The following is a 25,544-nucleotide window of genomic DNA, read 5'->3' as shown; positions in this document are numbered from 1 at the left end:
GGTGGGGGGACTGGGGAATGGTTTAGAAAAATAGCAATTAGCACAGCTAAAAATAAAGACCAATTTCGAGACAAAGCCAGATCCAAAGGAGAAAAATAAAACTCGCCAGAAAGACAATTCCTTGCAAACCAAATGCTCAAGAAAATGGGGCTAATGACACCCCCGTCTTGGGCTGTTTTGTAAAAGAAATGAGAAACTAGATGAGCGTGAAGCGCGGCGCTGAGCAGGTGACAGGCACCAGGAGAGGAGCGATGAGCCCGGCTCCGGGACCTACGGGATTCTGCTAGTTGAGCGTAAAGGTCCTCCTGAGACTGCACCCAAGTGTCGTCCAAGTTAAAAATGTGCCGGCGCGCTCCGATCTGCGCTGGAACCGCAGAGGCTCAGGCAGTGTTCTCTGAGGTCTGTCGGTTCCAGAGCCTCGAAGCCGGGACACAAGGCGTGGCGTGGGCTGGAGTGGGCACCCACACTTGTCTCCTGGTTTTGGCAACGCCTCCTGGGTATCCGCCGCGTGAGCAGGCTGTGCACCCACAGAGTCGGAGTCGGGTAGACCCGGGGGCGATCTAGAAGGTGACTACGGCCTGGCAGGGACAAGGAACGCTGTGCGTCTCCCAGGCCGCGAGGGGAGGGACCAGGATGCGCGCGGGAGCTGAGGGTCACCCGAGGCCACTTCACTCTACCCTGAGCGGGTAGCTGGAGGCTGGACCCAATGCCCACGGGTACTGATGATCAGGGAGAGGGGAGCGCCGCGGAAAGAAGGCGGCGGGCGGGGCCTGGAGGGGCGGCGTCGCGCGGGCTCCACCTCCTCTTTGCCCTCCTCGGGTTCTGCCGCCGTGCCGCCCGGCTGCTCCGTGCTCGGGCGCCCGCGGCTATGTTCACCCGCGCCGTGAACCGACTGAGCAGGAAGCGGCCGCCGTCTGGTAAGTGACTGTGGACGCTGGGGCGCGGGAAGGGCTGGGTCGTGGGGGTCCCCTGGCGCGGCTCGCGGTGCCGCCCGGACAGCAGCTGCGCTCCTCCCGGCTCGCTCTGTCCCAGCCGCGGCGGGAGCGCAGAGCCGGGGAGCCGCCCCGGGAGGAAGTTAAGCTTAAAGCTAGAGCCACAACAGCTTTTTTTTTCGAGAGAAGGTCTGAGAGCCACGGGAGAGACAGAACAGCCCCCTACTCTGAGGCAGCGTGGGAGCCAGGCTCCCCTCCTGTGTGCAGCCTCCGCCACCGGCCGAGTGGGAAGGATGCTCCACCGGACCTCTGCATCCCCGGAGCGGCCGGCCCCGCGGCGCCAAAAAGTGGAGTCCCAAGGTGGCTGCACACCAGGGCGGGGGAGTCACTTTGTCTTTTCCCCTGGACCAGTCCGACCCACAGTTTGGGGCAACTTGGCAAGACAAAGAACCCACAGTGCAGAAATGGTGATTCGAATCCTGTCATCTTTTTTTTTTTTTTTTTTTTTTTTTTTGTTCATAATAACACCTAACATTCTTTGGTGGCTTATGTTGTGGCCAGGAGCTGTGTTGACATCTGTGCTTTTCTCTTGTCTTCACCAGTAGACTAGCCGCGCTGGAGGGGTGGGGTTCTGAAGCCAGGGTCTTGGGTGACCTGCTCTACTCCTAGTTGGTGGACCCTCCAAACCTACATTTGTTTGCTTGCTCGACTCTGGTTTGGAGTTCACCGGCTTGCTTTCCTGTCGCCCAGAGATTCACTCTGTGTCAGCCGGTTTCCTCTTTTCACCTAAACATCAACTGTGGTTAAGCGACTGCAATCAGACAGATTGAATCCCACTGCCATCACTCACCAGCTGTGCAACTTCTTTGTAAGGGGTAGGGATGTGCAAAGTGTAGCTTTAAGTGCTTAATTGGAGCCTGGCCTCCCTCCACCCATCACCTCATGCAAATCATTTCATTAAATATTTAAGGCGACCCTACTAAAGTCAGATTTCGTGCAGTTATTTGGAAAGAGTTTGCACCGTCGCCTAATATGAATTAAAGTGCTCCATTAGTGTCGTCTGTGTGGCCAGATTCCCTTGTGAGTGTTGATGGCTGATGCAGGCAGGCTATGGAGAGGTGGTCAGATTCTAGGCACTGGAGTTAAAAACTTCCAATTCCAACCTTGACTCTGTCATTTGGCGACGCTGAATAATGAATGTCCTTGGACCTTTCCGTGCCACAGAGCTGTGCTGGTGCTGGCTCAGTGTGGCTTGCAAGAGCCAATTGCTAAATACTCAGGGCATCTGGGAGCTGGTTGCGCAGTCATAGGTGGGTTGAAATTAGCTGTGGTGGGACATATCAACATACGACAGACATCAGGGCTTGTGAACAGTGGATTTCGGATTTCGGAAAGCTTAACTACACACTTAATTTTAAAAATTTTAAAATTACATTTATCCTGTGTGTGTGTGTGTCTGTGTGTGTCCCCGTGTGTGTGTCTGTGTGTGTCCCCGTGTGTGTGTGTGTGTGTGTGTGTGTCCATGTGTGTCTGTGTGTGTGTCGTCTCTGTGTGTGTGTGTGTGTGTGTGTGTCTGTCTGTCTACTGTCTGTCGTCTGTTTTTCTGTTTGCCTGCCTCTCTGCCTGTGTACATGCCACAGCTTGCATGTGGAGGTCAGAAGACAATTGGAAATCAGTTCTCTCCTTCTACCGTACAGGTCCCAGTAATCAAACTCAGGCTATCAGGCTTGGATACAAACCTCTTTACCCACTGAGCCATCTTGCTGGCCCTTAACTACAGACTTTAATTCTGATAAATATGTGTTCAAGTTACTAATAGCAGGGCCAGCAGTAAAACATGAGAAGCTCCAAAATGCAATGCTGGATACGTGATAAAGGCGTAGGAGTTACGAGCTTCCTTTTCTCTCTCTCCCTTGTTATACAGAGCAGTTGTGAATAGCCCTGCATAGGGCTTGTTGCTTTGAATTATATTTGGCCTGAATAGAATAGAAATAGAGCCACTGAATCATGACAGATGAATGGATTTTGGATGCTTTTGCATATGGCCACATTGCATTCCCAAGCTGAATGGCAGTTTCAGAAACGTTAGTCGCATGTACCTGTTCCAGGGCAACAGACTTGAACACTGATGACGTTCGCCCACACTGCCAATAGAAAGGCCAGAAGTTAAGCAGCAGGGCTGGGGGTTGATGTCTGGAGTGTAAAAGCTCAGGTTCCTTGAAATCTGTGGGGATGAGGTCCGCCACTCTGGTGAAAGGATATGTGCCCCTGCCAGTCTGGTCACTGACATCACCACCGAGCAGCAGGAAAAGAAGGTGTCCAGTGAGAGAGGGAGGGTGGGCAGCGGGCAAGCTAACCACAGGATGCTGAGGCATCGGAGAGAGGGCAGTTTTGATTGTTTTTTTTTTTTTTTCTAGTGGTGCTAGGGCACACCGGGGCCTGGCACATGCAGGCAAGTGGTCTGCCACAGAGTGACATCCCACCTGATCGTTGCTTTTTAAAGAGTTTTTCCAAAATGTCCAACTCAGACCCCACCCAAGCTGGAGGCACCCCTGCAAGAACCTGGGCTTGGAGCTGATAGCAAGCCTGTCTCCTCCAGAGCATTTTATGTGTGGCCGAAGGAGCTAAATCTTATTAAAGATGGTATCCAGAAGCTAAGAGCTGTGAGCTCCACCCATTTCTAAGGTTTATAGTTTGAGGTCCCTTTGTCTCATTTCTGAGGTCTCTCAAAGTATGTTTTGCCTGCCAGGTTGGGGAAGTGGGGGCTTGATAAAAGTCAGACCCCGGTTCAGTCTTAAAGACCCAGGGGAGCACGAAGAGTTAACTGCATTTTTAGCAAGTACCCCAGTGTTTTGTTTGGTTTTTTTTTTGTTTTTTAGTTTTTGTTTTTTTTCTGAAATGTGAGGACTCCTCAGAGGGTTCTGTCCCCTGCCCACAACCTGCACTGCTAATAACTGGCAAGATCCAGCTACATGGCCCGTCAGGGAAGTTCTCTTTACATTATCCCATTAAACCCTGGGAACATTGCAGAGTTATTGCTGGGCTTACGTTTTTATTTGAAGGTGACAATCTGCACAGAAATTTAACGTATTTGTTTTTAACAACTTGAGACGGAGGAGCGTGTTGGTGGTTGGGCAAACTGACTCTTGTAGAGACTCATGGGCTAGGCCTTGGGGCTGCGGGAGAGCAAGGCTAGCCTGCAAGAATAAGATGGCCTTTTTGTCTAGATGACATCAGCTCAGCCTGCTTGGGTCCCCCCAAGAGCATTCCACAGACAAGATGGAGGCGGGCAGGAGGTGCAAGGTGACAATATTTTGTTTGTCTTCTGTCCTCAGAACAGAGGACTTAGATGCCCAGGCAGGGTCTGGATTGGCTATTTCCTTGAGCTTTCGTGGGGAACCAGACACTTCCCTCCTCCAGCTGAGTGATCCCCCTGGCCCCCGCATGCTGGGTTCTAAGAACTTGTTGTTTATATTGTACTAAATATATTCTGGTCGCTTCTGCTTCCCCCAGACAGCTGGTCCACTGCAGCAGCCTGGGGGTGGCCGTCAGAGAAGAGGGGCCTCAGGCAGCAATAACAGCAGCCCCTTGATAAGGGCCGTCAGGAGGCATCCACTATGGGAAACAGTCCCTGCAGACTCCCAGGGACAAATTTCTCTCTGCGTCTGATTCCTATCTCTCGAGGGCCATGCCTAGTGCCCAGGTTTGTCTTGCTGCCTTCTCCTGGTCTGTCCTTTTCAACCCCATCCTTCTGCCCCTTACTCTACCCATAGAGGTATTGGGCATTCCTACCTCCTTAAGGGTGCCCTTCCTCCAAGCCTGGCTGGTACTCGGCTCCCGACAGTAGCCTGTTTCAGAAGAAGGGACGTTGGGTCCCCAGGGGTGGGAACTACTTCAAGGCTACTCGTCTGCAAAGAAGCAGACACGATAACCTGTCTCTGACTAGTCCAGGGCTACCCGTACACACAACTACTCAGTCGGCTTGTTAGCTATTTAGTGACTAAGCATGGAGGTGACGACCTCTGCTTGTCCTTCGTCCCTCCGATCTGAGAGGTCCTGGTCTTATCTTCTCACTTCATAGTAAATCCGTGACTAAAAGTCAGAGTTTCCCTTTGTTGTGTCTTTACCTGACTTTCCTTCCCAGCTTCTTCCGCCAGCCGTTCTGGAACAGACTCAACCTCCTTCATCCTGCTGCTTGCTTCTTCGTAGTAAGTTGCTCCATTCACCTCTGTGGGCCGTATTTCCTGGTTGGGTACACGCTCCGAGACTGTCGTCTGTTTTCAGTAGCCGTTTTCTTCTTTCCGTGCCTCTGACCCCTTCATCAGTGCCCAGCTTTTAGCTCATTCCTCTGAAAGTATTGATCATTAGAGACTGGAGTCAGGAGTACCAGATGTGGCGTTAACCCCTGAGGAACACATCACCTTTGTTCTTAAGAAACGTGTGGGCTGGAGCCGGGAGAGAGCACCGTTGGTGAAAGGCTGTTCATTCAACGTTAGGACCACGCGCCTGCGGCTCGATCCCCAGAACCCCGAGGACGGTGCAGCACTGGGAAAGTGGAGTCGTGTGGATGCCAGGAACTCACTGGCCAGTGAGCCCAGCCTATTTAGTCGTCCTTGGCCAGTGAGAGACTCTGTATCAAAAGAGAAGGTGGACAGTGCCTGCGGGGACACCTGTGTCTCCCCTGCTCTTGTGCACACGTCCACCAGCACACACAGGAACAGACGCCCAAAAAGCACTCTGTGGGCTGGGGCTGGGGGTGTAGCTCAGTTAAGAGAGTGCTTATTCTGCAGGCCCGGAGCTCCGAATTCAGTCCCCAGCACAACATGGTGGATTCCAGCACCAGAGAGGTAGAGGTAGGAGGTTCAGAAATTCAAGATCATCCTTGGCTAACGGCCAATCAGAGCTACACGATGTCCCCTCTCAACACACACACACACACACACACATATACACACACACACACAGAAACACACTCACAGCACACACACACATATACATATACATATACATATACATATACATATACACACACATACACACACAGAAACACACTCACAGCACACACACACTCACAGACACACACACAGACACACATGCATACACACACAGACACACATGCATGCATGCACACACACATACATACACACATACACACACAGACACACACTCACAGCACACACACAGACACACACATACACACAGACACAGACACACATGCATACACACACAGACACACAGACACACATGCATGCACACACAGATACACACATACTCATAGACACACATACACACATACATACACACATACACATATATACACACACACAGACACACAGACACACACAAACTCACAGACACACGCATGCATGCACACATAGACACACACATACTCATAGACACACACACATACACACATACACATATATACACACACACAGACACACACATACATACACACATAGACACACACACATACACACATACACATATATACACACACACAGACACACACATACATACACACATAGACACACACACTCACAGACACACATAGACATACACACACAGATACACATTTGCATACACACATGCACACAGACACACACGCATGCACACACATACAAACACATACATACACACATACATGCACACACACATGTACATACATGCACACATACACACATAGACACACATATGCATACACACAGACACACAGACACACACATACTCACAGACACACACACATACATACACACATATACACAATACACACATACATACACATATATACACATACATACACATATATACACACACAGACATACACACTCACAGACACACACATGCATACACACAGACACATACACAGACATACACACATACACATACAGACACACACAGACACACATACTCACAGATGCACATACATACATACATATACACACATATACACACATATATACATACACACATAGACACACATATACACAGACACACACACTCTCAGACACACATATACACACATAGACACATACACACAGACACACAGACACAGACACACAGACACACACATACATACACACATATACACACATACACACATACATACACACATATGCATACATACATACACACAGACACATACACTCTCAGACACACACACACATACACATAGACACACATACTCACACACATACATACACACACATATACACACATACACACATAGACACACATATGCATACACACATACACACAGACACACAGTCTCAGACACATACAGACACACACATACTCACACACACATACACAGACACACATACATACACACATAGACACACATACACACATAGACACGTATGCATACACACACACACAGACACACACACTCTCAGACACACACACATAGACACACACACACTCTCAGACACACACATAGACACACACATACGTACATAGACACACATACATACACAGACACACATACATACACACACATAGACACACACACATACACACATAGACACACACTCTCAGACACACACACATATACACATATACACACATACATACATAGACACATATACATACACAGACACATACATACACACACATAGACACACAAACATAGACACACACACATACACACATAGACACACACTCTCAGACACACACATACACACACACAGACACACAAATACACACAGACACACACATACATACACATAGATACACACACATACACATGCTCATACACACACATACACACATAGACACACACTCTCAGACACACACATACACACACAGACACATATACACAGACACACATACATACACAGACACACACATATACACACATAGACATACACACAGACACACACACATACACACATAGACACAGACACACACACATACATACATACACACTCACACACACACATAGACACACACAGACAGACACACACACACATAGACACAGACAGACAGACACACACACACACACACACACTCCCCCCAAAACAACAAACTCAACCAATCAAGCAAGCAAGAAAATAAATGCATGGGCTAATTCATGAATGACAGTGGTGTGCTTGGGAGGCTGCGGCTGCGGTTTGCAAGAGTCTGAGACCAGCCAGAGCTGCACCGGAAGAGCTTGCCTTAGAACCAGCCTCCCCCTCACACACAGAGAAAGCAGGACTGATTCTGACAAACACTTCTTACAGGTTTGGGATGAACCCAGGGCCTTGTGCATGCTGGGTAAGGGCTCTACCACTGAGCCACACCCCCAGCCCAGAAGTCCCTTATCTTGAAGGAGTTTGAGACTGGGAAGAAAAAGTGGGGGAGGAAAGGCACACTTATCCACAAATGTCGAGCCCCATTGGAGACAAGGAAAGTCAGTGAAAGGGCTTTGGGGCCATTGCCGGCTTTGTTTTGTTTTTCAAGGCCTCGGGGTAGGGTGGGGGGAGGGCTCATTGTTTTTTTAGGCCTCTTGCCACCTAGAAAGTGGGGATTCTTGGGAGGGCACAAACATCAGTGTGGCATCCTTATTTCCTTCCCTCTAGTTGATGCTAGAAACTGTGGCCATCTGTTGTTTAGTTCACCCAAAAGAGGATGTTGAGGAGGCCTTTCTCTTTGGACCTGAGGGTGTCCGGGAGCCCTGAGCCTCCTACAAAGCCGCTTTGAGAAGGCAGCGTGGGACTTCTAGGTGGACCTTCTAGGTGGACAGAGCATGGAACGTAAGGACTACCCCTTCAGAACTCGTTCTTGGCTTGCCCAGGGATGGAGCAGGGCTCAGGGAGGTGGGTTTTATGCTGACACAAGCGTCCCGGGGACTTCTGTGCACACTTGCCTTTCTTTGAGTCCCAGGCTCTCTGATCAAAGTGTCACAACGTGTGTTCAGAGCCGCGCCACCCTCTGCGGCCTGTTTTCCTGTTCTTACGTGCTGGTTCGTAGGAAGCTTGTTTTAAAACTTTTAAATTTCAGCTTCTTTTTTTCTTTTTTTGCTAACTGCAGCGCATGTCCACCTCCCCAGCTGGGGCCTGGCGCGCCTCTAAGGTAGTTCTCACAGGCTAGATACCGGAGTGATAAATACATAAAGTAATATTTAGATACAGGATTTCCATGACCCAGTTTCTGCGGAACCTTAAGCAGATCACCAGTTCAAACAAACAGATTCTCTGCTTCTATATTGGGATGTAACTTTAAAAAAAAAAATGTATTATGCTTGATGTGGTGTAGGAGAAAGGAACTTTTTGAATAAGATTTCTGGGTGTAGCCTTCCCCTGAAACTTTATGCGAAGGAGCTCATCTGCTTTTCTTGCTTTTTCTTTCTCATACCCTGTTCCCTCCTCCTCCTCCTCCTCCTCCTCCTCCTCCTCCTCCTCCTCCTCCTCCTCCTCCTCCTCCTCCTCCTTCTTCTTCTTCTTCTGTTTTAATTAGAGTCTTTCGGAGTTCACACTGGTCTGGGGACTTTGCTGTGTAGCTGAGGCTGGCCTGGTGCTCCTACTTCTCAGCCTTCTGGATACTGGGTTATAGATGAGAGTGTTGGAAATGAAGGTGGGGTGCTATGGCTAACTGCTTTGGAATTTGGGGCTAACATCCCTGCCTTTTCCTGGATGTGAATGTCTCCTTTGTCTCCTTCAGTGGGCTGTTGAGTTTATGGGTACTTGGAGCGGCTCCTGTGAGGATGTAAGTTGTCTCTGCTATTGAGGAAGTTGGATGGATGTTGAGAGCTTATTAAAATATTATTTGGATTTGGGAAATCGTCTACTCAGGGTCCTTACATGGCTCTCCCTGGGGAGTAATAGCAGAAATCTAAGCTGCAAGCGCTCAGGCCTGTTGAGTGCTGCAGATGCCTTTTGAGTATGGATTTCTAGGGAATTCCTGTCTGGAGAAAGTCTCGATTAGGCGTGACATCATAGCTACTATAAATAATGTATTACGAAATGGATCGCAAGTAACTCGCTCCAGCCATCTGCATGGCCGTGCTGCACACATCTTCGGAGACAGGCTTTCACCGAAGTCAGAAACCACACGGAGCAGCCAGCACTGATGGAAACCAAACTGTCTGCTGCACATGCTGTGTGCTAGATGTTTCTCCCTCAGTCTTACAGGACTCCCGCCCCCACCCCCGACTCCTCCAATGTGGAACTAACCTCAAGTTTCTCAATCCTTCCCCACACTATGAGTGTTACTAGTCTCCCCCTGCTAACAATCTCCAGGATCTTAGCACAGAGCTCTGGCTGAACTCTATATAGACCAGGCTGGCCTCGAACTCAGAGATGTGCCTGACTCTGCCTCCCAAATGCTGGGACTAAAGGTGTGCGCCACCACAGCCTGCTATTGTCAGCCTCTTCAAAGCTGCTCTTTTCTGGCCTCTCAATATAAAGATGAGCAGAAGTCAGCATTAAACACAGCAGTGGAGCCTTGTGGGAAAGAACAGGTGCCCTGAAGCCAGACTGTCTGCCTTTGGAGCAAGATTTTCATTTCCTCGATAGGTGACCCTAACAGGTCTCATATCTCAGCTTCTTCACCCATAAAATGGGGATGCTATAAATGTCACATGAGAGTGCTTTGCAAGGCCGAAATGATTCAACCCACATGAAAGTGTGGGGCGCAACCTCACACCTGGCAAGCAATTTGTAAGTGGTCTTGTTATCAGCTAAAGGTAAATTTACTGAAAAATTAGGACCAGGCCTGCAAAAACTTGAAGACCTGAAAAGAGGCAGGAAAACAAAACAGAAAACAGTCGAGCAACCATAGAACCCCTTTCTTCGCCACAAAATGTAAACAGAAAAAATTGAGGCAAACTAATATTACTGCAAATTGCTTCTTATAGCTTGAGAAATCTTAAAGCTGCTAGAAAAGCACGTTTAATGTATTTTCCCCCCACCTGGGCATTCTAAGCCCGCTTCCTTGCCTAATCATCTGAAATGGAAATTTGTCGATGAAAAAGGACAAGCCGGCTGGGGAGACGGCTCTGGCAGTCAAGGGCTTGCTCTGAGTGCACAAGGACCTGAGTGTGACCCCCAGACCCAGGTAGAAGAAGGCAGTTTAGTTTGTGATTGTAATCCCAGTCCTGGGGAGGCAGAGAATCCCTGGGACTCATGGCCAGCTGGCCTGGTAGAATCAGCCAGTTCTGGGTAAAAGTGAGAAACTCAGATTCAAAAACCAAGGTGGAGAGAGGCTGAGAAAGACACCGGGGACCTCTGGCCTGTACACACACACACACACACACACACACACACACACACACACACACACACACACACACCCCTAACCACCCACGAGTATGAATGAGAGAGTCCCTGAATTTTGTGGATTTCAGGACAAGGTTTGGGCAGTTGTGAAATCTTGGCATGGCGTTATTTTTTCTGTTTTTAGTCGTTATTAGTATCAGTCCTTAGTATTAGTATTTTGAGAGGGTCTCCAGATAGAGCCATGGCTGATCTGGTGCTGCCTTGGTGAATAAGCCTGGCCTTGAGCTTCCAAGGATCCTCCTGGGATTACAGACCTGTGCCACCATGTCTTTAAGTTTAGAAGTAAGCTTGCTTGCCATTGAGAAAAGTCATTCTTTCTCTTGTATGTTACTAGGTGAAATATCCCATTTAAAGTGAACGGAGATAGCGTAGGGTCCCTTACTCAGGCTATATCAAAAAGTAGATCAAGTCTTCTGAGCAGGGGACACAGTCACAGAAATGCTCCGAATTCAGGTGACTTCTCAGGCTATGCCAGATGGAGTGGGCTGGAGGTCCATCTTCCCGGAACTTGGGGACGATGGCTTTCTGCGGGCTGGTGCGGTTTGCATCTGTCTCCAACTTCCTATTGTGAGGTATTGGGAAGGTGGAGGAAACACTTTCCAGGTATTCTGTTTAGATCTGGAGCCTCTGGCAGCTGAATCAATGAGTCAAAATAAACCTCTTGTTTTATAAAGTAGCCTGCCTCAGGTATGTTGTTATAGAAATGAAAAATAGACAAAATATAGATGACATTAAGTGAATTGTGTTTGCTGATGTTGAAGATCTTTGTTGTAACAACAATAAAAATGTTTTTTGTTTGTTTGTTTGTTTTTGGTTTTTTGAGACAGGGTTTCTCTGTGTAGCCTTGGCTGTCCTGGAACTTGCTGTATAGACCAGGCTGGCCTTGAACTCAGAGATCTGTCTGCCTTTGTCTCCCAAATGCTGGGGTTAAAAGCGTGCACCACCACTGCCCATCCATAACAAAAACCTTAATCAAACTTGAAAGTCAGACTGGATCTGATGGCATGGGCCTGTAATCCCAGCTCCTCAGGAGACTGAGGCAGGAGGATTTCCAAGATCAATACCTATCTGGGCTACAGAGTGAGTTCAAGGCCAACCTGGGCAACCTTTTCTCAGAATGAAGAGGAGAGGGGAGGGGAAGAGCAGAAGAAGGGGGAGGAGAGGGAAGAGGGAGATGTGGTGGATGGGAACATAGTTCAGTGGTAGAGCACTTGCCTAGCATGTGCAAGGTCCTGGAGTCAATCCCCAGTATTGAAAAACAAACAACAAAAAACCTTAAAGTCAATCTGAAGTCTTGGAAAAGATCCAAACCAGTATCTAAGGAAAGTGAAAACACATGACCGGAGATGGGAGAAGAATCCTGTGGGAAAGTTACAGTTGCAGAGATGGACAAAAGGGAAGGCTTTCTTTTAGTTAAGAGAACTGAAGTCCGAAAGAGGCCCAGCAGCTAAGAGTGCATACCACTCTGAAAAGACTTGAACACTCTGGTTCCAAACATGCTGACCCAGCAGCTCACAACTACCTGGAACACCGGGTCTGGTGCCCTCTTCTGGCTTCCTTGGGCACTGCACTCACATGCGCATACCCCTCCCATATATACACTTACACACACACACACACACACACACACACACACACACACACACACACGAGTTCTGAAGTTGAAACACCAGTAACCAGGACTTTTAAGAATACCTTTCTAGCCGGGCGGTGGTGGCACACGCCTTTAATCCCAGCACTCGGGAGGCAGAGCCAGGCAGATCTCTGTGAGTTCGAGGCCAGCCTGGGCTACCAAGTGAGTTCCAGGAAAAGGCGCAGAGCTACACAGAGAAATCCTGTCTCGAAAAACAAAAAAACAAAAAAACAAAAAACCAAAACAAAACAAAAAACCTTTCTAAGCCTCTCCTGAAAAACCACACAGTATTATTGTTATTTCCTGATGTAAGGGATATGAGAGACTACCATTTTTTGTGTTCCAAGGACCCCGGAGTCCTATGGAGGCAATCCTGATGGGGACAGAGAGGTCCCACTGGTTCCGTGTGGTGATTCTTTAGACATATCATCTACGACAAGTCATTTTCTTGGGTTTTTGTTTCTAGTCTAAGGAGGCAGTCTAAATAGTGGATCGGAGTTGTACAACTCTGTGTGTATGTGTGTGCTTGTACACATGCATTCTGTGTATGTGTGCATATGCATGAGCACAGCATGTATGTGGAAGCCAGAGATTGATGCCACATGTATTCCTCAGTCACTTCCACCATGTTATTTTGGGACATGGTTTCTCACCGAGCCTGGGATTCTGTGATTCAGCTTGACTGCCTTGTCAGTGGGTCCCAGCAACCCTCCTGTCTCTGCCTCCCTAGCACTGGGCTTACGGAGGTACTGCTATATATGGGTGTATGTGGGTGCTGGCTTTGTGTGTGGGTGCTGGGGACTGACCTCAGGGACCACAGGGGGCCATCTCACTTTTTGTTCAACTGAAAGCTGCCGCAAAAAGCGAATCCACAAGTGTGATTATCATCAGCAGGAAAGGGGTGGTTTGCATTTCCCGAGCGGTAGAGGCAGCTTTCAACTGCCCGAGTGCAACCCACCAAGCACATTTATTTGCCAGAGAGCAAGGCGGCGAGCCCCCTAGCATGGTGCGGTTGATTATTTAAAGAGTGCCAAGACTTTCGGCATCCTCTCAGACCACGGCTGAACACGTGGAGGAGAGCGCGTGGTGGCCTGAGGTAGTCCCTAGAACAGTGCACCTGTGTCCTGCTGCTTATTTACTTAAGAGGGTCTGCTGGGGCAGTGGAGTAAATGGCCAAACTGTGTTCTGGAGGCAGAGGACAGAAGGCAAGTTAGAGGCACGCTTGGCGGAATGAGCCCTGCTTCGGGAACTCTCTTGTAATGATGATTTAAAATGATGATTGTAAATGATGATATGTGGGGAGAAACTGTGTCCAGGGATTGACGTTCCATGATGGATAGGAGCCAGGAACTCATTTCTTACCCATGAGTTGGAGAGAGTCACTTCGGAAAGTCAACAGGGTCGTCTGGTAAAGTGATCTAGGGAGTTTGCTCTCATGGAGGAATGGGGCTGCCGTAAATAATTCCTCACGTTATTAGGAGTATCTGTCATGATGGTGAGCATGGACACTGTCCCTAGGTTTCTGATGCTACTTTATGGGGTGCAGGAGATGGAGCCCCAGAAAATTAAGAGGTTAAGGTGTGGATCTGCATGTGGTGGTACAGACAGGCAACTCCAGCCCTGGAAAGGCCAAGGCACAAGACTGTGAGTTCTAGGCTAGCATAGGCTACGTAGTGAGACCCTCTCTCAAAAAAGCCAAACAAAAAAATCAAGATGAGGATATGTTGTTTTACATCCTAAAAGAATGCCAACTGTCAGCTATTCTCTCTCTCTCTCTCTCTCTCTCTGTGTGTGTGTGTGTATACAGATAAGCATGTAAGTGTGTGTGCACATGTGTTGAAGCCAGTGGACAACTTTTGATTGTTCCTTAGTCGCTGTCCACTCTGTTTTTGAGACAGAGTCTCTCCGTGGCCTGGGGCTTGCCAGTTCAGCCAGGCTCACACTTGGGTGCTGGGAATCGAACCCTGGTCCTCATGCTTCTACAGGAGCCTCTTTACCAACCAAGCCAACTCCTCGGGCCCAAGTCTAGTATATTCTGATAGGAATTTTCTTAAATAGCTATTTTCCGTGATTAATAAGTTATAAAAATGTTTCAATCATGCTTCAAAGGTGATTTACTTTGTTGATTTCTTAATAGAAAGTTTATTTTCTTCTAGATTCAAGCTTTCTTTCTATTTTTATAATCTTATTTCTAATCTTGTGCTAGTTGTAACACAGCTCCCTTGGTAGGTCGTTCTTTCCAGAAAGGGGGGAAAGGGAATGACAGAGTACTGCTCTCAGATAGACTTCCTATTTTTTGTCCCCCGATGGAGACATAGTAATTCTATATATTTGTTAGCTATGGTGGAGCATTTAAACACATGTTGTATCAGGATCAGGTCAGGGTAATTGCCATATCTACCACTTCAGATTTTTCTCATTTCTTTGTGAGACTCTTTCTACCTGCTGTGGAGAAAATGCACAGTTTGTACTTCCATCTTAAATCCTTAAATAACCTCGAGCTCAGAGGACCCTCTTCAAATGCACGCACAAATTTTACTACGGCCTTGTAGCTCAAACCAATCAAGCTGGGGTTTGAACGTGGACTCAACCGAAGCAACATGCCAGTAGTTTCGTGTGACTCTAGGACTGGGTCAGGTCTGAAGACATGTCTAATGCATCGCTTCTTCCTTCAGCCAAGTGGCCCCGGTGTGATCGTCTGAGACCCTCTGTCACTTTTTCTTTGGTAAAGAGGGTGCTAAATGTCAAGCCTGTTAATGTAAGATGTCCCATGCAGTTATCCATTCATTCTGTGCACTAACAGGTTAGGGGGCTGCCTCAGGGTCAGCGATATTTCATTCATTCATTCACTCACTCACTCATTCATTCATTCATAGTGTCTCATGGTTCTCTAGCTAGCTTTGAACTCACTGTGTAGCCAAGGATGACTGAACTCCTGATCTCTCTGCCTCCCCAGTGCTGGGATCCCAGGCAGGGGTTACCATTGCTGCTTTTGTGTAGGAAAGGAAGGAACCCAGGGCTCCGTGTATGCCAGGCAGGCACTCTCCCATCTCAGCCACATCCCTGGCTATAGATTTAGAGATATGACATATAAAAAAAAAAACTAAACTGCTGCGGAGACCTCCAGGATGAGCCGGACAACAGAGCTTTAGATACAAACTAAGATACAAACCCACACAGGAGGTCCAGGTGAAGGGGAACGTGGAGACTAGTGGTGCTTTCTTTAAAATGTTGGCATTTGCTTGCCATGAATTTTCTTTGTTCTGGGACTCAGGATAGAACCCAGGACTCTGCACATGCTAGGAAAGCATTCTACCCCTCACACACATCCCTAGTCCCATTATGGATTCTTTTTTTTTCCCTGTTTTTTTGAGACAAGGTTTCTCTGTGTAGCTTTGGTGCCTGTCCTGGATCTTGCTCTGTAGACCAGGCTGGCCTCGAACTCAAAGACATCCACCTGTCTCTGTCTACTGGGATTAAAGGTGTGCACCGCTGCCAGCACCGCCACCGCCTGGCCCATTATGGATTCTTTGAGCATTCATTTTGAATTAGAAAAAAAGTGCTACACGAAGATATTTGTCTTGATGCCTGCCGTATCTTGACAACTCCTGGTGTGATTGTCCTCATCCTGGCCCTGCTTCTCGTAAGGAAGACGCAGAAGACGCTGCGGTCTTGGAGCTTTCAGACCCGTGGAGTCACTGTAACTGTGCAAAAGCAGAGAGGAAAGAGTTGATGCTGAGTCAGGGGTCCACGGGAAGTGGATTGCAGAGAGACTCGGGGCCAATGGACAAACTCGGACATAATAGGATGTAATAGAAATGGCAGGTCCCTTGCTCTGAGCCTCATTTTTTTTTTTTTTGGTCTTAACCTTAGTTGTTGGGTTTTTTGTTTTTTGTTTTTGTCTGAACAACAGAGGGAATAGTGACTCCCACCTCAGCAGACCGAGTCTACCGTGACAGGCCCTGGTACATGTTGGTTTGGGGATGATGGTGGTGATGACGTTGCAGTATAGATTTACAGTAATATCCTATGCACCGTCTGCACAGGACAGAGCCTTTGGGTGCTGACACTGTCTGAACTGTGTTTTGTAGATATACATGACAACGACGGGAGCTCAAGCAGCAGTCAGCAAGGCCTCATGAGCACAGCCAGATGGGCGACCTCCTTGGAGAATCTTCTGGAAGATCCGGAAGGCGTGACAAGATTTAGGGTTTGCCTTTTCATTGTTCATTGGAACTGATGTCACAGGGAAAGCTTAGCTATGTGTATGATGGGGGTAGGGTGGGGGCAGAGGGACAAGGACAGTGTTTAACACTGTCTGCTCCAGCTAGAGACTAAGAACTGTTCACTGAGAACCTCCCCTGACCACTTCGGACTTCCAAAGGGACATACAACCTGTCTCTGGTTTTCATATAGTTAGTGGGGAAGGAGAGGGGGGTCATGGGGGAGGGTGTGAGTGTGGGATCTGGAGGAAGGATTTCCAGGACTGGCAGGGATGATCTGGGTCTCTCTGGCATGAAAGCTTGTTCTCTCCAGTCTCAGACCCTCTCTGGATGCATCACTACTGTTGAGAGAGGCTGGATGGTAACTAACAAAGTGAAGCTGGGGAAGGAATCTCCCAAAGGAGGGCTGGTGGACAGGGAATGGCTGGTGATGGACAGGAATGGCTGATGATGGACAGGAAGGGCTGATGATGGACAGGAAGGGCTGATGATGGACAGGAAGGGCTGATGATGAACAGAGAAAGGCTGATGATGGACAGGAAGGGCTGATGATGGACAGGGAAGGGCTGATGATGGACAGGGAATGGCTGATGATGGACAGGAAGGGCTGATGATGGACAGGGAAGGGCTGATGATGGACAGGGAAGGGCTGATAATGGACAGGGAATGGTTGATGATGGACAGGAAGGGCTGATGATGGACAGGGAGGGCTGAAGATGGACAGGGAAGGGCTGATGATGAACAGAGAAGGGCTGATGATGGATGGGAAGGGCTGATGATGGACAATGAAGGGCTGATGATGGATGGGAAGGGCTGATGATGGACAGGAAGGGCTGAAGATGGACAGGGAAGGGCTGATGATGAGCAGAGAAAGGCTGATGATGGATGGGAAGGGCTGATGATGGGCAGGAAGGGCTGATGATGGACAGAGAAAGGCTGAAGATGGACAGGGAAGGGCTGATGATAGATGGAAGGGCTGATGATGGATGGAAGGGCTGATGATGGATGGAAGGGCTGATGATGGACAGGAAGGGCTGATGATGGACAGGAAGGGCTGATGATGGATGGAAGGGCTGATGATGGATGGAAGGGCTGATGATGGATGGAAGGGCTGATGATGGACAGGAAGGGCTGATGATGGACGGGAAGGGCTGATGATGGACAGGAAGGGCTGATGATAGACAGGGAAGGGCTGATGGACAGGGAAGGGCTGATGATGGACAGGGAAGGGCTGATGGACAGGGAAGGGCTGATGGACAGCGAAGGGCTGATGGAGGACAGGAAGGGCTGATGCTGCTCATTGGAGGGTCACACCGATCTTTGGCAATTTGGCTTTTTAGGTGATGGGCTGAGGTGTCGCTGGTCCTCATGGAGCTCCTGGGGTGGAGAGTAGAACTGTAAGCATTGTCTAGATGCCAGGGAGGTTTGAATGCAGCCTCAGAGCTGACCATCGCTAACTCTTTACCAGCAGTCCTAGGAAAGCACACCTCCAACTTAAAATGGTCTCCGTCACTGGGATTTGGACAGGCTTAATATTTTCTTTCCTTTTGTTTAAAAAAAGGGCCTGGCTTTGGAGGAATGCACTTTGTCTAAACAGTGTCTGGAAGGGGCTGATAGATCTTCCACTTTAATTTACTTTTGGTAATTTATTGTCAGCTTAGAAATGCGACTAGATTCTCCGCTTCATTTTTATTCTGCCCTGCAATGTCAAAACCATTAAGGTGAAATGCGTAAGAAATTCTCGCTTCAACATTAAACACGTTCTTTGTTTTTCTGGGTGGGGTTTTTTCAAGGGATGATTAAACCAGGTTCCTCTGTCCGCTTTTGCCATGCCATCTTTGAAAGGAAGCTCGTGTTTTCTCAGCACTGAACGCTAAATGGCTCCTCTCCCCCTTTTTTATATGTAGGAATTTCTGAAAAAGGAATTCAGTGAAGAAAATGTCTTGTTTTGGCTAGCATGCGAAGATTTCAAGAAGGTGGAGGACAAGAAGCAGGTACTTCTCTGCCTTCTGCTTTTGTGATGAATTTTTCCCCCTGTCATGCCGTCACAGCTGCCTGTTGCCTGGATCTGGGAACGGCCCAGACTGTCCTGATTCATACTAGATCTGAGGGGAGATTTCAGCTCCTCAGTTGGTACCTAGTGCTGACCAAATACTAACAGTTTATGTTTTTAAAAGAGCATGTTAGCCATTTCTGAAGAGAGCTGTTCAAGCAGGCCAATGTTCCAAGTAGATGTGAACATTTATTTGTAGCGTGTCATTTCGTTGACTGTTTTCATCATAAATAAGTCACAAGGGTGTCTCCCCAAGGTGACAGTGGTGTTGTCAGGCATGATTAGCAGATGTGTGGCTGTGAAAGCACCCTGTTCAGCAGGTGATTCCTTGTGAACCCCCAGGAGCTGTCAGGCATTCTATGTAGGAAGTTTCTGACTTCTCCCAGAGGTAGCCTTTAGTTCTCAAGCAGCCACCGAAGGATGGGTGCCAGACAGGTGGACCAGGTGGGGTTCTGAAATGGCCTCTCCCTCTTTCTCAGGGCTACCAAAGGGCGTCAGTCCTGTGAAAGAGTGAGGATTCTGGGCAAGGCTGTTGAAGTGAGGGGAATGGGGGCCAGCAGAGGATATCCTGTCCTGCTTCCAGCACCTGGATTCAGTGCTCCCTGAGGGCCCTAAGGCCATGCCTACAGGCTGCTTCCGTCTTCAGCCTTCTGCTGGGAGAGCTCCAGGCCTCGGCTTCACTACCCTTGTTCTTCTGTCCCTGGGATCTGGGGGACCCCTCTTCCCATAGAGTCTTCTCCCAAGATTGGACATTTGGATTCTTCTTTTTTCCTTCTGGTATTGGGGATTTAATCTAGGGTGTGGTCCATGCTGGGCAAGCATTTTCCACTGAGACATGTGCCCAGCCTCGTTGTACTGTCTTTTGTCTCTTTTGACAGGGTCTCACTAAGTTGTCCAGGTTGTCCTTGAACTCACTCCCAGCAGGCTACTGTATCTGAGTAGCTATGATTACAGGCCTGTGCCTGTAATTCTAAAGTGAAACCACCTAATTTGTCAACATTGGAACTAATTTTAGTTTATAACCTCACTGTCTCAGTCACTGTTCTGTTACTGTGAAGAGACACCATGACCAAGGCAACTTATACAAGAAGAGCATTTAATTGGGGGGAGCATTGCTTGCAGTTTCAGAGGGTCAGTATGTAATCCTCACGGTGAGAAGCAAGATGGCAGGCAGGCAGGCATGGAGCTGGATCAGTAGCTGAGAGTTTACATCCTGATCCGCAATGAGACTGGTCCTGGCATGGGCTTTTGAACCCCCCCAGTCACACACCTCCTCCAGCAAGGCCGCACCTCCTAATCCTTCCCATACAGTTTACCAACTGGGAACTAGACATTCGAATAGATGAGCCTACGGAGGCCAATCTCACTGAAACCACCACACTTGCCCTCCAAACAGAACAGCTCTCCAGACAGAGGTAGCTTGTAGGCTGCCAGGTTTGGAGGTTCTGTCTCTAAATGCTGGACTCTCCAGGGCCAGCAGCCATGAACTGTTTGCAGACAAACAGCCTGGAGAAGGCACCTTACTGCTGCCTTTCAGGGGTCTCTTCCCAGGCTGGAGCAGCCTGTGGCCTTCCTCCTTGGAATGGACAAGAAGTGAATCTGAGATGGGTTCCCCTGGCTTCAGCCTCCCAGGCTGGCCTCGCTCCCCTGGGAATGACTGCGGCCTCTGCGGCTTTCTGCCGTTTTCTCCCCAGGGCATCCTTGTTGGAGAAGGGACTTAGTGGGGAAATGGGAGGTGGCACCAGCATTGGAAAGGTAGGCTTCAGGGTTGAGGTCCCCTGGGAAGGAGCACACACCGTTCTCCTCTGTCCCCCAGCGTTGAACAGGCCTCCGAGAAGCACTGCTCCTTGCTGGCCTTGTGCATCTGGTGTGACCAGCATCGTACCATGAACATCTAGCTCAGAGTCAGGTGGCCAAGCGATGTCCTTCGTCTGCCTTGTTCTTTGAAGGTCAGGCAAGAGGAGGACCCACAAGAGAACAGATCTATCCTTGTGGCCCAGACAGGAAGCCAAGGCCCTGGGTAGAGCTGGGCTTAAACCATGATCTGGAGGCAGCCAGCCCCCTGCACACCTGCCCTGTGTGTGTCTGTTCTTGTGGGGTGCCCCAGTCCTTGCAGAGTGCCTGCTCAGTGCCAGGCATTGTGAAAAGCCCTGGAGACACGCACCTCCTGGACAAACCAGATAAGCTTCGTTAAAAGCTCTGCAAGTGTGATGCATGTAGACACCAGACGTGGGAAGCCTAAGGGCAGGGGAGTCAACCAAGGTCTACTGGGAAGTGAGTTATAGCCGGAGACCTGCAATGGTGGTTGCGGAAAGGGAACCAGGGACTCCAGAAGCAGGAACAGCGTATGAGAAGACCAGCCTGGAGACAAGAGCGGGGCGGGGGGGTGTCCTGTTTGCCAGGGGGTCTACTGGGCTGTGTTTGAAGGTAAGGGTAGGTAAGGCCCGATCTGAGAATGGGGGTGCATGGCAAGACGGGACCTCATGCCATGGCCCTGGAGAGTCCCTACAGGACCTTAATGTTGTATGTGGCAGATGTAGCATTGGGTGGCACTGCTCTGTCATAGACTATGGAAATCTAGACTCAGCAGCCTTCTCTTCACCCCCATGTCCCCATTACTGGGCTCTGGAAGGCTTGTGTCCCCAAGTCTGGAACATAACCCAGTGTTATAATGAATGCTGAGTTGACTCCCCCCTCTGCCCAAGGAAAGAAAGATGCTTGTCTCAAACTTTCCTTTGGAGCGTGACAAGTCAGGCCTCCATCTTATGCATTTCTCAGCACTCTTCCAAGCTCCAACAGAACAGCTCACCAAGCTTTGAACCTTCGGCGGCTTTTCTAGCATCCTCCACAGAACCCCATGGTCAGGTCTGTCACAGTGATACCTCACTGTGGGTACCAATTTCCGTGCTCGTTAGGGTTTCTAGAGCAGTGATAAAGCAAAAGCAGCTTGGAGAGGAGAGGTTTATTTGGCTTCCACTTCCACATCAAAGTCCATCACTGAAGGAAGTCAGGACAGGACGTCAAACAGGGCAGGACCCTGGAGGCAGGGGCTGATGCAGAGGCCATGGAGGAGTGCCACTTACTGGCTTGCGCAGCTGGTTTTCTTATAGCACCCGGGACTACCAGCCCAGGGATAACACCACCCACTGTGAGCTGGGCCCTCCCACATCAGTCACTAATTAAGAAAATTATGGTTTGTCTCCAGCCCAGCTTTATGGAGGCATTTTATCAATGGAGACTCCCCCAGACTTATGGAGGCATTTTATCAATGGAGACTCCCCCAGCCTTACAGATGAGTGTCGCTTGTGTCAAGCTGACATAAAAACTATCCAGCAGGATGCTGCTGGGGACAGGGGAGCCCCTAGTGACACTGGCATGTCTGGGTCTTGGTGGAGGCCACAGCATTGAGCCTTCATGCTGCTATCATTCACAGATGCAGGGGTGTGATTTGAGAGGTCAGTGGCAGCCCATATTAGGCTACCATGTGTTGCATCTGCATGCAGAGCCAGCCTCTGCTCCTGGCCCACAGGCTGTCCTGGTCCAGCTGCTGGGGAGGCAAAACGAGGCAGTCAGCTCTGAGTTACTGGTTTCCAGGAGTGGAGGAGGAGGAGGCAGGCCGGCCCTGCAGAAAGCACCTAACTGAATTTCACAATCAAACTTACCACATCTGCCCCAAAGGGAGTGTGGGAGGCTTTCTCTCTCCCTGCAGTCAATTGAGGCAGCTGCGAGGCTCGATGCAAATCAGACTTTCAAACCTCTGCTGGTTTAGGGACAATTCTGGTGATTTGTTTTTCTTTTCTGTTTTTTTTTTTTTTTTTTTTTTTTTTTTGGTGTGTGTGTGTGTGTGTGTGTGTGTTGTGCATGTATGCATGAGGTTTTTTTTTTTTTTGTATGTGTGTAGGCACACATGTGGGTGCTCATGTACACGTGGGAGCGTGCATGTGGAGGCCTGAGACTGATGTGAAGAATAGCCTCCTACTCTTCCACTTTAGTCAACGAGACAAGGTCACTCAGTCAAACCCAGAGCTGGTTCAGATGGCTAGTCTCCCTAGCCAGCTCGCACTGGCTCTCTTTCCCAGCCTGACATTGCAGGGAAGCGGCAGATGTAAGTTCCGGGGATTTGAATTCTGGTGCTCACACTTGTGTGGCAAGGGCTTCACCACCGAGCCTCTCCTCAGTGAATATCACACTTGTTTACGCTGAGCACCTCATGTAATTTACCTCTCCATCTTTTGTAGTCTGTCTTTCTGTCTCTCATGCTCACGAGTTCAGGCATCTTTGTTTTTCTCCCTTTCTGTATTATCCAAGCATCTAGACCTGTGTCGGGCACACCATGTGTCTCTTCTTCTCTGTGGGATGAAGGCGTGCCCTCCACTCAGGCTGGACTCTCACCTTGTCCTGAAGCCTGGCCATGGCAATGGGCTTGATAGATGAGCATACATTCTAGCCCGCCGGGACTTTTAACTCTTTGAAGCCCGGAAGAGTAGAACAGTCTTGATTGTCTTCCCTGGTCTGTGCTCCACTGTGACCTGGCAAGCTACTGGGCAAAGAAAGGCCATGGCTTAGGGAGGTCCAACCTTGCATGCATCAAGGGAATATTGAGGACTTTTGGGAAACTGGGGAAATGACATTTCTCGCCTCCTGTCCTCAGGTTTTCTTTGTTTCTTATACCTGCCATACCTTCCATGTATCTGTAGTTAGCACCTTCCATCCCTCTGTGGTTGAAAACTGTTCTCTTGTGGGCCCTATGAGTTAGCATGGGATGTATGCCTAGCTTCCAGAGTAATTCAGCATTTATAAAACCACAGAGATGGCGTTAGAGAGACGGCTCAGCAGTTCAGAGCCCAGTCTACTCTTCCAGAGGACCAGAGTTCGGTTCCCAGCGTCCCTGTCAGGTGGCTCACAACCATGTGTAACTCCAGTTACAGGGGATGCGATGCCTCTGGCCTCTGTGGGCACCCGCGAATATGTGCACAATCCCCCTACATATACAGATAATTAAAGATGGGAATAAATCTTTAAAAAGAACTCCAGAGAAAGCTCCAACATGGTACTCATTTTTTGGGCTAACTCTGAATTCATCCAGCCATTCATTCATTCTCTCATTCACTCATTCATCAGTCAGCTCATGTACACTGAGCCTGTTTACTGTGTGGTAAGCATTGAAAAGTACCTGGCATCATACAGGCCACATGGAGAATGGGGCAGGGAGGTAGGGTAGAGACCAGTGTCCAGTGTTCACAGCTCTGAGAGCTGTACCAGCATTTAAATATGACAATCCCTTGTATTTTAGTAGTATTTCAAAGCTTACAGTTATGGGAGTCTGTGGTACTATTATTATTATTATTTTGGTATATTTTGTTTAACACTACAACTTGATCTCATACCTGGCTGTATTTGGGTGTTTTTTTTTTTTTTTTTTTAAAAGGTGTTTAAAAGGATCCTTAAAAGAAGTTTGTTCTCCATGAGTGAGTGGGTTACAAAAGAAGGGCACATGGCCTTCACCCTCAGTACCCTCCAGAACTCAGGGGCCATCTAGTTTGGGTACTGTCTCTCTGACCACAGCCTCGGATGTGAAATTTTAGTCCATTTTCCCCATGGGAGTAGCAGGGTCCACGCTGCACCTTAGGAACTCAGTGTGATGCTGGCCCCTGTGATTGCTGCCCACTGCCTCTGCCTCTCCCTGCAAGATGGAGCTGCCCGGGTGCAGGCCTGGGGAGCCCAGCCAGTGCGCTAATAAAACACCAGCCGCCCCCTCCCTCCTCCCTTCCCCCCTTCCTCCCACGGGAGACAGGGTCTGGTGGTGGTGGTGGCATGTTTGACGAACGTGTGGGACCAGAGGAGGATGCCAGGTGCCATCATCCTCCGCCTCATTCTATGGAAACACGGTCTCTCACTGGACCTGGAGCTCATCGGTCTCCAGCTAGGCTGGACCGCAAGTCCCAGTGATCTTCCACAGACAAGTTCTCACTCCACTGCCCATGCTAACCTTGAACTCTTGGCCTCAAGCGGTCCTCCTTCCTATGGGTGCCTGCCACCATGTTTTTGTTTGTTTGTTTCCTGTGAAGGCCCTTTTCCCCTGAGTTGAGATCTTCATTGCAGTTTTTTTCTTTCCTCTCTTTCATCTCTTTGGATCTTGATTCCTACATTTATTTATTTATTTATTTATTTATTTATTTATTTATTTATTTATTTATTTTTAAAGATCCCAACTTCATCTTCAGATGGTCCTTTTGGACTTTCCTTGCTTTTGTGTTTTTTTTTGTTTTTTTTCCCAAGACAGGGGCCCTTCAGTCCCTTCCCAGTGGGCTGCAAGCCTGATGCGTTCGTAAATGGCACATTTCTGTTCAGCGGGCCGGGAAGGCTCTGCTGGGGGGTCTGTATTTGGAGCTCACCTTGACCCCTGTGTTCATCCTGGCAGGCCCTCCTTGCTCTCATTCTCTG

At 48.8% G+C, this 25,544-nt stretch overlaps 1 protein-coding gene across 2 annotated transcripts in view; it reads left to right on the top strand.

Moving 5' to 3' along the window:
• The first annotated feature begins 451 nt into the window (after nucleotides 1–451).
• Rgs10 (regulator of G protein signaling 10) overlaps nucleotides 452–25,544 on the top strand; it is a 44,088-nt gene continuing 18,995 nt past the window's right edge. Inside the window, exons 1-3 of one of the 2 annotated variants that reach the window (XM_006976999.4) lie at nucleotides 452–917; nucleotides 16,916–17,034; nucleotides 18,955–19,041. In XM_006976999.4, coding sequence (XP_006977061.2) covers nucleotides 707–917; nucleotides 16,916–17,034; nucleotides 18,955–19,041 — 417 coding nt within the window. In that variant the 5' untranslated portion in view covers nucleotides 452–706. Of the gene's footprint in view, nucleotides 918–8,527; nucleotides 8,669–16,915; nucleotides 17,035–18,954; nucleotides 19,042–25,544 lie in introns of those variants that run through there. The other variant, XM_015995898.3, reaches the window with a different exon arrangement.

Source organism: Peromyscus maniculatus, chromosome 1, assembly GCF_049852395.1.
Source record: "Peromyscus maniculatus bairdii isolate BWxNUB_F1_BW_parent chromosome 1, HU_Pman_BW_mat_3.1, whole genome shotgun sequence".
In the NCBI taxonomy this organism is placed as follows: Eukaryota; Metazoa; Chordata; class Mammalia; order Rodentia; family Cricetidae; genus Peromyscus; species Peromyscus maniculatus.
This window is presented reverse-complemented; position numbering and strand designations above follow the sequence as displayed.